Source organism: Petaurus breviceps, unplaced genomic scaffold, assembly GCF_028583685.1.
Source record: "Petaurus breviceps papuanus isolate PSGF00001 unplaced genomic scaffold, PetGlider_PUasm1.0 355, whole genome shotgun sequence".
Taxonomy (NCBI): Eukaryota; Metazoa; Chordata; class Mammalia; order Diprotodontia; family Petauridae; genus Petaurus; species Petaurus breviceps.
In genome coordinates, this window is record NW_027186289.1 from 545,344 (window position 1) to 560,808 (window position 15,465).

At 52.8% G+C, this 15,465-nt stretch overlaps 1 protein-coding gene across 1 annotated transcript in view; it reads left to right on the top strand.

Moving 5' to 3' along the window:
* SHISA7 (shisa family member 7) overlaps positions 1-8,893 on the top strand; it is a 10,472-nt gene extending 1,579 nt beyond the window's left edge. Inside the window, exons 2-6 of the mRNA XM_069097271.1 lie at positions 1,647-2,376; positions 3,026-3,180; positions 3,759-3,824; positions 3,957-4,106; positions 4,463-8,893. Coding sequence (XP_068953372.1) covers positions 1,667-2,376; positions 3,026-3,180; positions 3,759-3,824; positions 3,957-4,106; positions 4,463-5,118 — 1,737 coding nt within the window. The 5' untranslated portion in view covers positions 1,647-1,666 and the 3' untranslated portion in view covers positions 5,119-8,893. The remainder of the gene's footprint in view (positions 1-1,646; positions 2,377-3,025; positions 3,181-3,758; positions 3,825-3,956; positions 4,107-4,462) is intronic.
* The last annotated feature ends 6,572 nt before the right edge of the window (positions 8,894-15,465 follow it).

Sequence of the window (15,465 nt, forward strand, 5' to 3'; positions counted from 1 at the left end):
CTCCATTGCCTTCTCCTTTCTCTCCATCCCCGTCTGTTTTTCTCCCTGTTTCTAAGTCTGTGTCTCCCGACACCTCTGTCTCTGGGTCTTGCCTTCTTTGTCTCTACACCTTCTCCCATCTCCATCCCATTTTTTGTCTGGGTCACTCAGTGGGCAGGGAGGGTTCCGGGTGGGGATGTGCCTGGCCCCCCTGTGTCAAGCTAGTAATGGGGTGGGGGGGGCAAGAGAAGATGTCTCTCTACCACTCTCTATAGCTTCTCCCCCCAACTAAAAAAAGCTAAGGGGGAGGAGAAGGGAGAGATTTTGTTTGCTAGACAGAGTGCCCTTTGGAGGGAGGAAGGGGGGATTTTGTAGGTGTGTGTGTGTGTGTCACAATCCAGTTTCTGAGAAAGGGCAGAGGTCTGAGTCTGGGTGCCTCAGGATCTGTCCATGGTGCCTGGACCTGTGCCTAGGTGTTCCTGGTTGTATGCACCCACACTTGGTATTTGGGCATGTCTGTATCTTCAGTGGCTGGGGGCTGGGTTCGTGCCTGTGGGAATGAATTGTGCACCTGTGTATGATGCAGTTGTATCTGTCACTGCATGTGAGGTTGTGTGTGTGTGTGTGTGTGTGTGTTTCAGTGGGAAATGCTGCGTCCACAAGTTGTGTCTAGCCTGCAGCTGGGGGGCCCTGTGCCATGATGTCGGATGTCTGTGTGGAGGGGAGGCCGCAGGTCCCCAGTCATGGAGGAGAGGTTGTACGGCCACTGGGGCTGTGACTGTGTTGCTGGGGGAAAGTGTGTATCTATGGGCCACTAGGTTGTGTCTCTGTCATGTGGCAGCGTATGTTGTGTATCTCCAGAGAAGTGGGGTTGGTACCTTGGTGGGCGGCTACCATGGAAACAGGTGGAGTTAGACTGGGAAGAAAGCCCTGAGTCCACTGTCCAGGGGGCGGCCCCAGCTCCTAGTGTTTTGGCTCAGTACGTGCTCTGGGGCAGGGTCCCTTTGGGCTCCCACTCTGAAAGCCGTTCTTCCTTCCTCCCAATGAGTGGCCCTCTCACTGTCCCTGTCTCTTGTTCTCTGAATGTGCCCTTCCCATCTCTCTCTGAGTGTCTCTCCAACTGTCCCAGCCATCTCTCAGTTTCTAAGCATCTTAGACTGCCTTTGCCTTTGTTTCTATTTTTCTAAACCTGTCGTTGCTTTCTCCCTTATTGTCTCTGCTATCTCTCATACAATGTGTATTCATCTCTGTCTCATTCTCTGGGGAGAGCTTGAGGTCTTCCTTGTGGGGCAGGTGAGAGAGGAGACTAAGCCTTTGTCCTTCCTCCCCCCATATCTTCCTTGGTCTCTTTATGTCCTGCCCATGTCCCCATCTCTGTCTTCCATTCCCCACTCCTTGTCTAGCTGCCATCTGGCCAGACATGCATTGCTCTCCCCGGTCCTTCTTTGAACCCTGTTTGGATGCTCCCAGCCAGCTCTCTCCTCTTCCCCAAGGGTTCCCATCCCTCCATTTCCTTCTCTGTGCCTGGCCCTCTCTGGGAAGCCCACCTAGCAGCTTTTCAGTCTTTTCTCCTCTGCCCATGGCCCCTCTCCATCTGTCTCTCAGCTTTCCCTCTCTTCTCTCTGTCCCTCCCCCATCTATGCCTCATCTCTCTCTTGTCTCCCTAGTGCCAAGCCTTGCTGCAGCTATGCCTCCTGCCCTGTTCCTGTGCCCCCTCTTCTTGGCCTCTGCTCTGGGACCACCCCTGGCCTTGGCCCACCTGCCCAACAGCACCAGCTTGGCAGCCACAGGCCCCCTCCCAGCCCTGTTGGCCCACCTGCGCCGGCTGACGGGGGCCGTGACAGGGAGCGGCAATGGCGGCGGCAGCAGCGGTGGCAGCGGCGGTGGGCTGACCAACGGGACCTCAGGGGGAGGCAGTGGAGGGCAGGCAGCTCGGGCCCCCCTGCCTGCAGAACTGTGCCACGGCTACTACGATGTCATGGGCCAGTACGATGCCACCTTCAACTGCAGCACTGGCTCCTTCCGCTTCTGCTGTGGCACGTGTTACTATCGCTTCTGCTGTGAGCACCGCCACATGCGCCTGGCCCAGGCGTCCTGCTCCAACTACGACACCCCAGTCTGGGCCTACACACCCCAGCCCTCTGATGCTGGCGGGCCCGGGGCTGGCGGGAATGGCGGGGGGCCCGGGCCTGGTCAGTCGGGCTGGCTAGATGGGAACCGGGCAGGGGCCGGAGCTGGAGGTGCTGGAGGCCGGGGTGGCGAGGGGCCAGGAGGCAGCACAGCCTACGTAGTGTGTGGTGTCATCAGCTTCGCCCTGGCCGTGGGTGTAGGTGCTAAGGTGGCCTTCAGCAAAGCATCCCGGGCCCCCAGGGCTCACCGGGAGATCAACGTTCCCAGGTATCCCAGCAGGGACTGGGGCTGGCGGGGGGCCAGGGAAGGGGGGGCTGGATGGGGGGCAGCATTCAGGAGAGCTGGGGGGAGGGGGTGCAGAGATTTGTGGGCCCCACAGCTTTTAGCCCAGGCAGGAACCCCTAGGGTAACACACTGGCCAGGAGATGGGAATGGTCCCAGGCCCTGGGGATCTGTGGTGGTGGGTACAGTGAAGCCAGGTTTTCTTCAGCCTGGGGTACTCCGTGAACCAAGTGTACTCAGGTGTGGAGCCTCGAGGCTGGGTGAGCACACATGGGCTTCTGGGGCCCTGGACGCCAGGCAGCTGGACAGACTATGACCCTTAGGATGGCTTTCTGGCTTCATCCAGAAACTCTGTCCTAGCTCTAGCCACTGATCCACCCTGGGACCTCAGATAAAACCTAGGAGATGAGATGCAAAAGAGAGAAGCCTGGTGTATCCAGGATGGTACAAAGTGAGGAAGGCCCTGTGACCCACCCATGTGGGCCAAGTGCTGGAGCCAGGCTGGGGAGAAAAGCCAAGGTCATGGTGGGGAAGAGGAGAGAGGCCTCAGCAATGGGAGGGCAGAGGAGAGGAAGGCCTAAGGGAGTCCTTGGGGCCCTAGGGCCCTTGACTCCTCTCCATCCCCTGCATCCAGGGCCCTGGTGGATATCCTGAGGCACCAGGCAGGACCAACCACCCGTCCTGACCGGGCACGGAGCAGTTCTTTGACCCCAGGCCTGGGAGGACCTGACAGTATTCCTCCCCGGCCCCCAAAAAACCTCTATAATCCTGTCAAAGCTTCCAACCACGGTGAGCCTGGGGACTGTGGGGGTGGGGAGGGCATCCTCAGGGGTCCTGCTCTCCATCCTCTGTTGCCTCCCCCAACAGTCCTGGTCTTCCCACAATCCCTCAGTCCTTGCCTTCTCTGCCTTTTCTCTCCATCCCCTTCCAGCATCCCTCCTCCCTCCGTGCTTCCATGCTGATCCTCCCTCCCCACCTCCTCACTCCATTCCTGGGGCTCTTCCCCTTCCTTCCTTCCGCCCCTCATCCCAGCCTGCACTCTGTCTTCTGCCTCCCTTTCTCCTCTCCTCCCCCTCTGTTGCTTCTCTGTTTCCCTCAGACCCATTCCTCCTTGCCCCACACCTAATACCAGTGCAGGAGCCTGGGGGGCGCTGGGCCTCTGAAGCCCTGACCCCAAGGCCTAGGTGAGCCTCGGCTTTCTCCTTGGTAAAATGGGGCAGCTGTTCCTGATGCTCTGCCTTCCTAGGGGGTTGGCTTCGAGGGGCCCTGAGCCCGAGGTGGGATAAGGGGGGCCCTTGGGGAGTTCTCCAAAGAGGGGGTGAGAGTGATTATTCACAGGGAATGCTTATCTTTCTCCCTGGTCACAGATACCCTGCATCATAATTACATCCATCTCAACATCAACAGCCCCAAACACCATGCTGCCACGCTTGGTATGGATGGGTGCCTTGGGGGGAGCAGGGGGAGGGGAAGGGAGAGGGAGCCAGGGAGCTGAGGGGGAGGCTCCTTGCCAGGGTGCTGCCTCCAACCTTCCTCCTCCTGCTGTCTTCCCCTTTTCATCCCAGACTGGCGGGCCCAGCCGCCCCCCAGCCCAGCCCTCCACTACTCTACCCTTTCCTGCTCCCGATCCTTCCACAACCTGTCCCACCTGCCTCCGTCCTATGAGGCCGCAGTCAAGTCAGAACTCAGCCGCTACTCTTCCCTCAAGAGACTTGGTGAGGCCGGGGTAATGGGTACGCGCAGGGGGGGGGGGGGGGGGGGGGAGGCTGGCCACAGGATCAAGTGGGTAGGGTGGGGGCACCTGCCAGGTAGGACCTCAGGCAGTGATTACTACCTCCTTGGCTGGGTGGCACAGGGCAGGACCACTTTCCTTTCTATAAAGTTGGGGGTCGGGGTGGATGATCTCCAAGGTGGGAGATGGCCTTGGGCATGCCGCCCCCCTACTCGCCTGGCTCCCCTAGGACTGCCTAATGTGGAGGTCCGCTCCGTTTGGGTCTAGCTCAGGAGCCTGGAGGGCGGTGGCGGGGGCGAGGTGGGAAGATAAGAGCCCTTGTGCTATCTGTGTGCCTAGCCGAGAAGGACCTGGACGAGGCATACATGAAGAGAAGGCACCTGGCCGAGCTGCCCCGCGGGACCCTGCCCCTTCATGCCATGCGCCGGCCCGGCACCGGCGGCGGCGGCTACGGCGGGGCTGGCGAAGACTGGGGCAGCCCTGAGGAGCAGGCCCCAATGCCCAACCCCCGGCGGGTCATGTCTCAGGAGCATCTGTTGTCGGACAGCGGCCGGGGCTCCCATTATGAGTTCACCCTGCCCCGGGCCCGCCTGGTCTCCCAAGAGCGCCTTTTGCTGTCCTCTCCCGAGGCTCTCCAGAGCCAGGAGCGGCTCCTGTCCCCGCCCCGGAGCCCCGCGCCACCCCCGGACCCGCCCCGAGGGGGACTGGCGGCCTCCCACACCAACCTGCTCCTGGGGCCGGGCCCCCCGACTCCCCTGCACGGCCTGCCCCCTCCCCTTCACGCCCACCACGCCCACCACGCCCACCACCTGCGCCACGGCCTGTCTCCCGCAGCCTGGGGGGCCTTGGGGCCCGAGGCAGGGGGCAGTGGGGGTACGCTGGCCCGACGCCCGCCCTTCCAGCATCAGGGAGGCCTGGAGACCCTCCAGTTCATCCCTGGTCACCACCACCCACAGCACCTGCGTACAGCCAGCAAGAATGAGGTGACAGTCTGAGGGCTCAAGCCTGCCCTCCCGGAGGCACCCAGCCACTCAAGGCTCTGGCCAGCCCGCCGGCTGATGGGGGGGCCTCAGGTGCATCATTTCTGAGGCTCCGCCCCTGCCCCTTCCCTTCTGGGACATGATCTCCACAGGCTCTGGTCCTTCCAATGACATCACCTCCAACCGTTCGCTCCTTTTCTACAACCTGATCTCCAGAGATTCTTCCTTCTGGTGACAGCATCTCTGGAAGCTCTGGTCCTTTGCAAGGACAACATCCCTAGTGGATCTACTTCTTATGACGTCACTGCCAAAGTCTTCATGCCTTCCTGTGACATCATCTCCAGAGGCTCCTCCCCTTCCTATGATATCACCTCTGAATGTTCCCTCTTCCTGTGACATGTCCCCAGGGGCTCCCCTTCCTATGACATCGCTCCCAGGACTCCCCTTCCTGTGACATCCCCAGGGGCTCCCCTTCCTGTGATATCTCCAGGGGTGCCCCTTCCTGTAACATGTCCCCAGGGGCGCCCCTTCCTGTGATATCCCCAGGGGCTCCCCTTAATGTGACATGTCTCCAGGGGCTCCCCTTCCTGTGATATCTCCAGGGGCGCCCCTTCCTGTGACATTTTCCACAGGGGCTCTCCTTCCTGTGACATCACCCCCAGGACTCCCCTTCCTGTGACATCCCCAGGGGCTCCCCTTCATGTGACATGTCTCCAGAGGCTCCCCTTCCTGTGATATCCCCAGGGGTGCCCCTTCCTGTAACATGTCCCCAGGGGCTCCCCTTCCTGTGACATGTCCCCAGGAGCTCCCCTTCCTGTGACATTGTCCCCAGGGGCTCCCCTTCCAGTGACATCACCCTCAGAGATTCCCATGTGTCCTGAGGTGCTAGAGGCTTGAATCTGCTGCTACACCACCTTCTCCAGAGGCACCCCCTCTTCCTTCACATCCTCCCCAGCAGATGCCCCTTTTCCTATGACGTCGTCTCCAAATCTCCACTCCTTCCTGCGGCACTACCTCCAAAGGGTCTACTCGTTTTTATGACAACTTTTATGACCGGAGGTTCCATCCCTTACTATGAGGTCATTCCTACAGACATCAGCCCTTCTCATGACTTCATCTACAGAGACAGCACTCATTGACATGACATCATCCTCTGCAGGCTCCATCTCTTCTGGGACTTTCTCCCCAATGGTTCCCACCCTTCTGGGAATGTCTAGGAGGGCTGGGGGTCAGCTGGAGATGGTCCCAGACACAGGCTGGGATGCCAGCCTTCCTTGGGCACCTCTGCATCCCAGACACATCCCTGCTGAGGTTTGACCCTTTCCTTTTCCTATGATGTCATTTTCCAGAGGTCTCACACCTCTCCTTGGAGACATGCTCCAAGCCCCTGACTCTTTCTGGGATATTGGCCCTGAAGCTCCCCCACCCCCACCCCCACCATGTTGGGTGGTATCATGCTCTGAGAGATCATGAACTCCAGCTCTCATAAGATGGAGATGTTGGCCATGAGCCTAGCCCTGTGGCCTCCCAGCCTTTCCTCTGGCCTTTCCCCCTTTACTGCTCAGTGAAATTTCCTCCTTCCTAGCACCAGTCCCATCCTCTCCAGGACTACTTCCTCCCTTGACCTTAGGGGAACTCCACTCCCACAAAGGAGCCAGGGAAGAATGGCAGCTGGTGTCTACCCCAACAGCAACATCTTGTCTAGCCCTTACCTCAGCTTCATTTCCAGAGTGGTCTTACAGCACCTGCTTGAAGACCTCGAGGGAGGATGACCTGGCCACTCTTGTGGCAGCCCATTCCATTGGGGGGCAGTTCTTGTCAATTCTTCCTGATATCAAGCCTAAATCTGCCTCCACAAGTTTCCCCCATTCACTCCTAGTTCTGGCCTCTGTGGACAAATAGATCAAATTTATTCTCCACTTGACTGCCCTTGAAATACTTGAAGACAGCTCTCATACCCCTCCCCCAAAGTCTCCAAGCTAAACACTCCCCATTCCTTGGACTGATGGTCCCTGGAGTCTGTGGACTCCAACTCCTTCCCCATCCTGGATGCCTCCTCTGGACGCTCTCCAGTTGATCAATGTCCTTCTTAAACTGAGTCCAGTGTTCCGGGTGTCCTCTGACCAGGGCAGAGTGCAGGAGCATTCTCACCTCGCCAGCACCGGGTGACCCTGCCTCCCTCTGCTGTTCCAAGTGTTCTCCCCAGCTGATGTCCCTTCATATTCCTGTAGCCTGAAGGACTCCTCTTCCCTGAGCCCTGGAGTTTGCCTTGAGGCTCTGGGTCCCAGAGGTGTCCCAGAGGAAACAATCACATCATTCCTTTCTGCACTGCAGGCCCCCCAGTTTTCATAGACATCCTTTGCCAGTGTTGTCCTGGCTTCCCTCTGGGGTATGACGTCACTGTTTCCTTCCAGTGGGTCTCCAATGATGATGTGACTGCCTCCTCTGAAAGAGGCTTTCCATGAATGGTGTCTAGACAGCTGCCTCGATGATGTTGTCGCCTCCTTCCAGGGCAGCCCCCAAAGATGTCATGGCTGCCACATCCTCCAGGACCTCTCCCCGCTTCATAACAGATGTCACTGCTTCCTGGCCTGGCCCACAGTGGTGGCAGGTGGAGGCGGTTTATCTCTGCCTGCAGGAGTTGCTTCCTCTTGGAGCGTCCTTCGTAATTCTCCCCATTCATGGGCCGCTGCCCACTTACCATTCCTAGTCAGGGGTTCCTGCCCACTGCCAGTGATGTCACTGGGCCTCTCCTCAAAGACTTCATCCATGGAGGACTTTGGGAATAGGCCCCTTATTCTTGAAATCACTGCCCCTCTGTCCTCACTACCATGACCTCTTACCCCTCTGACTGCCTTGACCTCAGACAATCCCATCTTCGACTTGGGGTTGTCCTTGGGGATGAGGGGTAGGCAGAGTGAAGCCTGGAGGAGGACAGAAGGGGATGGGGCAAGACCATTCTGAAGGTATCCCCCCTTTCCTCTCCCCCAGGGAGCCTTTATGGTGTTTGGGGGGATTCCCCCCATTCCCAATGCACAACTCATCCTCCCCCTTGTACATAGCCATGATTTGGGGGTGCCTATACCCCAACACTAAAGGGCTAAAAAACCCTCCCCCAGCCCCCAGGGCAAGGTGGGGGGGCTCTCCTCCCCAGTCTGTCCCCAATCCTTCCCCCCCAAATGCCTGCACTTCTGCCCTCAGCTCCAACTGCACCTTGATGGTGAAACCAGACCCTTAACAGGGCAGGGACAGGAAGGAGTTGGACTCCCCAAATGCCTCATGGCAGGGCTCCTTTTTCTAAGGGCCCCCTGACCCCTCCCCCCTGCCTTTTGTCGAGGTCTCACTCCCTACTTACAACAGGGCCTTCCTTGCCTTTCTCTAATCCAGAGCTCCCCACAGCCTCCAGAAGAGACCTGGGGGTGTCTCTACCATTTTTGTCTCCCACCCAAATTCTGGTCCTTCCCCCTTGTTTCTCCTTTAAGAACCCAGGTGTGGTATTGCCCCATCTGCCTGGGCTGCTCTTGCCCCCTAGACATCTGATTATAAGCCATAATGGGAAAAGGGCAAGGGGCAGGGTGGGGGGACTTGGAGGGGGGATAGAGCAAAACCCAGGACATTCAGTCTCTCCCCGTGCCCACAACTGCTTTTAACCTTCTGTGTTCTGGGATTGCCAGAGGGTGGAGGAGAAACAGCTCTGTGGGAGAGGATACTCTGTCTTCTCACATCTCCTTCTCTCTGCTCTCTGCCTGAGTGAAGCCAGAGTCATTGTATCTTTGGGATTTTTTGAATAAACAGGTGTTTTCCTGCTTTCTGTTTCAGGGGGCTCTGTTTTTATGTAGTCAATGGGGGAACTTGCCAGTGCCTGTCCAGGGACTAGCTCTTCTCTGACCTGTCTCATTTGTTCCATCTGGAAAGTGAGCGGTTTGGACCAGATGATGGGTTGGACCTTTGGAAATCCTCTCATCTGAAGCACCATAAATCCTATCCAACCCTAAAGTGACCAGTCCTGCTGGTGGAGCTGAGATGCCTTGGTGATCACTAGAGAGCCCAGTGGCACATCTGAGATGGCCAGATTACTTAGGGATCTTGCTTCACTTAAGGGTTTAGATCCGTGGGATACTCTCCTGACATTTTCAGCACATGCTTACAGATGACCAGGGATGGCCCTAGGCACACTGAATCATAAGTTTGCCAGTTCTAAGGAGCCCTTGCCCTTATCAATAAGCTACAGATCCCCAGGGAGCCTCCTACCCCTACCCACCTGCCATGTTTGTTTTTAGTACATCTGAGGCTACTGTTACTGATTCCCAGAACGCACCTGTGGTGATTTTATCTCCGTTTATGAACAACCAGGGAGCTTCTGGAGAGTGTTCCCATTCACCAGTTCACTAAGACTTGCCCATTCCCGTCACCCCCTATAAGGGGGTGCATTCAATTCATTGAAGGGTCTCTACAGATTTTGCCAACTACAGGCCAGAGAAAAGGAGGGAGAGAGGAAGAGTGAGGAGCCCCTAACTATGGTTAGGTGTTTGGGGGGGGGGGGGCGGGCCCCAGGCCCTACCCTGAGCTCCACACTCTTTTCTATTCCATACACACTCACCATCCCAGGAGCTCAGGATCATTATGCAAATGAATATATTTCTGAAGGCAGCTAGGTGGCATCAGAGTGCACAGAGCTCTAGGCCTGGAGTCAGGAAGACTCCAGTTTCAATCCAGCCTCAGACACCTCCTGGCTGTGTGACCCTGGGCAAGTCACTTCACCCTCTTTGCCTCAGTTTCCTCATCTGTAAAATGAGCCGGAGAAGGAAATGGCCAACTGCTCCAGTGTCTCTGCCAAGAAGACCCCAAATGGGGTCACAAAGACTTGGATATGATTCAATAACAACAGTCATCTTTATTTCTGTTTATCTCTCTCTCTGGAGAGCCAGCCCTGCCTCCCCATCACCAAATATACACAGAACATGTTCCCTGGCCTCAGGGAATTTACACTCTGGGAGGCTGGATGAGACACAAACACAGATAATTGTCATGCAAGGGAGAGTGAGCTAAAGGCCAATAGCTCAGACAACAGTATATTGACAAACATTGAACAAATGGCCAAGCCAAGTGGATTTGTTGGCAGAAACAGAGTGGGGCATGTATGTTATGGGAAGATTATGCTTCAGGAGCCTGGACCTTATCAAAGCAGATTGTGATGGTTTGTCCTTCGTTCTCAAAGAGGACCATAACACCAGGAAGGTGATGCCATGACATGCAAGTGAACTGGATTTAAGTGAGGGAGCCTCAACTGTATCCTCCTGGGCCATGGGGGGCCATCGGCCAGATAAGGATCAGGAGACTGGCTATGGCCCCCTTTTCAAAGCAAATTATGTAAGGAAGGAAAAGTTAAAAACTGCGCCCCATATCCCTGTAGATTGTAAAAAAATGTCAACCCCACTGAACACCTGGAAGGACATGGTCAGGTGGCCAGAATTAAGACACTAGCAGCTATTTCTCTTCCACAAACTAAGAGACGACAAATCCCTCTCTGCATTTCAGAAAATTCCCTAATAATTCAAATGCTGTTCTGAAACTGGAGTGTCAGTATGACATCCCCCAGACATAACACTGACCCCTCAGAACTTGAGAACAATGTTGTTGCCACACTGAACTCTCATCCCAAATTGTAATTCAGGTTAGGTCTCCTGGTCACCAAAGGGTCAAGGTACTCCTTAAACTCCAGATGCTGAGCCCCCACCAGTGGGGTCAGCCGGAATAGTATAATAGTAACTAGGGTTTATTGAGCATTTTCAGTTGTTCCTCACAATTCTGTGATGGAGGTCCTATTATTTCCATTTTGCAGATGAGGAAACTGAAGCTTTGAGAGATTAAATGACCTGACTAGGGTAACACATCTAGTGAAGTCTGAGGCAGGATAACAATGATGAAGAAGAACATGTGTAGAGAAAAGCATCCATTATGTGCCAGACATTACGCCGACATAAGACCTTTATCAACATTCTGGCATTTATTCCTCACGACAACCCTTTGAGGTACATGCTATTATTATGCCCATTTTATAGAGGAGGGAACAGAGGCAAATAGAGGTCACACAGCAAGTAAATATCCCAGGCCAGATTTGAACTCAGGTCTTCCTGGGTCCAGCTTTTAATCTACTATACCACCTAGCTGCCTTAAAAGCCATAAGAAACAATTAGCTCAGGGGTGGCTAGGTGGTGCAGTGAATAGAGCACTGGTCCTGGAGTCAGGAGAACCTAAGTTGAAATTCTGCTTCAGACATTTAACCCCAATTGCCCTGCCTTCTCCCCTGCAAAAAGAAAGAAAGAAAAAGAAACAATTAGCTCAAAGGAAAGTCATTTCCTAAAATGTCATAGTAAGAAACATCCTCTACAAACTTGGGGTGTGCTCTCCCACCAACACAACCAGCCTCCAAAGGGAGCATGGACACAGATCACAAGCAGAACAGCACATGCAGGGAGCACATGACCAGGTCCATGTGGGGGTTTCAGTGTGTGGCCAAGGTAATGCTAGGAGGAAGGGGAAGGGAAGGAATTAAACATTTATTAAATGCTTGTTGTGTTCAGTACTGGGGATACAGATAGAAGCAAAAAGAAAGGCAATCCCTGCTCTCCAGGAGCAGATGATGTAAGGGACCTTAAGTGGGTGTGGCTGGGAAGGAAATGAAGGCTCACTGCTTGGACCCTCCAAAAATGGAGGCCCTACTCACCGATGAAAGGAGACCCGCCTAGCAGAGGAAGATCCCAGGGTGAGAAGCCATGAGGAGGCCCCAGGTGGGGAAGTCCAGAGCAGAGCTGGGAGCTCAGGTACCTCCCTGCTCGTGGACATCTGGAAGTGAGCCATCAAGACCTTTCAAAGCTCACCAAGGAATGGCCATTTCCAGGATTCCTTCACCTCCAAGCAGGAAAGAACTAAACATAGAGACAGCAATCAGACCCCATGGCAGTCCCTAATGGAGAAGACCTGAGGTCTCTCCACACCCGGAGGCTTTCAGCAAACCTTCCTCACTCAAGCACAGCCATCCAGAAAAAATGGGAAGCAGTTCACTTCACTGGTTAGCATACTGAGCCCCAGATCAACAACCCCAGAGGTAGCAGACCAGGCCCAGCCATGTTCCCAAGTCCATATGGGGATTCTATCAGCTGTACACTGCACACTGCACATGCATAGCATGTTTATAAGTACAGGGTTCATGGGTCAGTCCCCTACTACATTAGTAATGAAAACTGACATAGAGTGCCTTAAAGCTTGGGAATCTCACAGGAGAGACTCACAATAAACCTGTGCGGTAGGTATCTAAGCTAACATCATCTCTATTTTACAGAAGAGGAAACTGAGTATGTTCATGGTCACATCCATAGCTGGGAAGGGCCAGAGTAAAGATTGGAAGCCCAGTCTTACCGACTCCCCATGTTATAGCTTATCTACCACTAGTATGCTGAGGTGCCTGGCCCCTGAGCTGGATGGCACCTGACCTCCAAAGAGAGACGTGGCAGATGGGAAGAGTCCATTGCAAGCATGGAGGATGATGGGAGCAAAGTCATAGAGACAGGGAGGGCAGTAAGAAAACTGGGAGTCCTTTATTCAAGCTGGTAGACAGACTGTATGAAGAAGAGGGACAGGAGACACAAAGGGTACATATAGCCTGGGACGGACTAGTCAATATTGATAGGGCTGAAAAGAAGACTTTGAACCCTGGGCCGGGGTCAGAGGTTCCTGATCCTCTCTGCCATACTTCGCGGAGAATGTCTTGGATTGGAAATGGCAATAGTCAAAGGCAATAGTAAAATCCAGGAGCCCTCCTCTGCTGGAGGAAGGGGCAGAGGAGGGAACTACTCCAAGTAAGAGGCTCAAAAAGAGGCTCAAGTAGTGGGCTAGCAGGAGAAAAGGCTAGCTGAAGAACAGCAGGGAAGACAGCCATGATGCAGAGGAGAAAGCCCAGCCCTGGCCTTCTGCCCTCAGTATTAGGAATTAGAAAGGGCTCAATGCCTTAATTACCTCCTCCTCTCCCCCTCAAAAAAGTCACTTCCCCTGCAGAGGAAGTGCTGTAAATTTGGAGGACTATATGACCAAGTTACTGGGGAATGATGAGGATCTGCAGAGATGAAGGAAACATTTTACACTGGAGTGTGAGCCCTTTGTATTTTACATTTTAGTTCAGGTTAAAAAAGAAATTGGCTTGTATTCAACAGATTGGGTTTATTTTTCAAGAATGTTAATTGTGCCCAGAGGCCTATAAAACTGTGCATTCCCTTTGACCCAGCAATAATACCCCAACTAGGTCTGTATCCCAAAGAGATTTTTTTTAAAAGAAAAAGGACATATACGAACAAAAATATTTATAGCTGCTCTTTTTGTGGTGGCAAAGAATTGGAAATCAAGGGGATGTCCATCAACTGGGGAACGGCTAAACAAGTTGTGGTATATGACTGTGATGGAATATTATTGTGCTATAAGAAATGAGGAGCAAATGGATTTTAGAAAAACCTAGAAAGACTTACATGAACTGATGTAAAGTGAAATAAGTAGAACCAGGAGAACATCGTACACTGTAACAGCAATACCGTGCGGTGATCAACTGTGAAAGACTTAGCTATTCTCAGCAATACAATGATCCAAGACAATTCTAAAGGACTTAGGGATGAAAAATGCTATCCACTTCCAGAAAAATAAATGATGGAGTCTGAATGCATTTTGAAGCAGACTTTTTTTAAACTTTCTTTTTTTTTTTGTCTGTTTCTTCTTTCACAGCATGACTAATGTGGAAATATGTCTTGCATGACTGCACATGTATAACCTATATCAAATTGCTTGCCTTCTCAAGGTGGGGGGGTGGGAAGGTAAGGAGGTGGAGAATTTGAAACTCAAAGTTTAAAAAAAAACAAATGTTTTTTAAACACGTAGTTGGAAAAAAATATTTTTTAAAAAGAAAAAATGTTGATATTTTTTGTTTTCACATTGACAAAAATTTCTTCCCCCTTCCTCTTGCCAGGGGACCACTCTTTATAATGAAATATTTTTAAAAATAGATATACATTGGTATCTTTAGTTTTCATGTAATGTGTATCCTTTCCCCTCTTCATCCCCCAGAATAAAGAATTTTTAAATTAAGAAAAAGTAAAGAGTCATAGGGGAGGCAGAGTCAAGATGGCAGAGTAGAAGCAGGACCTCCCACTGCTCTGGCTTCCACCTTCCCCAATCCATGTAAAAAGGGGACTCTGAACAAACTTTGGAGCGGCAGAACCCACAAAAATGACACAGAGAAGCTAACCTCCCACTGAGGACAGCCTGGCAGGCTGGCAGGAATCGGCCAGCAATCTAAGGTGGAGGTCCTGGGGTGTTTGTCCAGCTTGCCAGTGTGGAGACCTCAGAGAGGGCACCCATCTAATACCTCTGGCAGCTGAGAAAACCCCAGCGTTTGGGACAAAATCTCCCCTGTCTGGTGGCAGAGTCCTCCTGTGGCAAAAAGCCCAGGGGTCAAGTGACTGAGGGGCGACATGACCAGGCAAAGGAAACAAAGTAGACAGAAGATTCCAACATTACACTCCTATTTTGGGGACAAAAAGGAGCAAAGCATGGAACAGGAGGAAGACAGTGAAGTCAGAACTCCTGCACCAAAAGCTTCAAAGGAAAATACAAGCTGGTTATAGGCCACAGAGGACTTTAAGAAGCAGATAAGAGAAGCGGAGGAAAAATTGGGAAGAGAATTGAGAACAATGCAAGAAAATTACAAAATGAGAGTCAACAGCCTGACTGAGGAAAATACCACCTAAAAAATAGACTAACTCAAATGGCAAAAGAGGCTCAAAAAGGCAATGAGGAGAAGAGTACCTTAAAAAGCTGAATTTGCCAGATGGAAAAAGAATCTCAAAAGCTCAATGAGGAGAATCATCTTCAGAATTAGATTGCAGCAAATGGAAGCTAATGACTTTATGAGAAATCAAGATGCTATTAAACAGATCCAAACAAATGAAAGAATAGAAGGCAATGTGAAATATCTCATGGGAAAAACCACTGACCTGGAAAATAGATCCAGGAGAGTTATTTAAAAATTATTGGACTACCTGAAAGCCATGATCAAAGTAAGAACCTAGAAATCATCCTCCAGGAAGTTCTCAAAGAAAACTGTCCTGATGTTTTAGAACCAGAGGGCAAAATAGAGGTTGAAAGAATCCACCGATCACCCCCTGAAAAAGATCCCAAAAAGAAAACTCCTAGGAATATTACAGCCAGGTTCTGGAATTCCCAGATTAAGGAGAGAATATTACAAGCATCCAGGAAGAAACAATTTGAATATTGTGGAAACACAATCAAGATAACCCAGGATCTGGCAGCTTCTACACT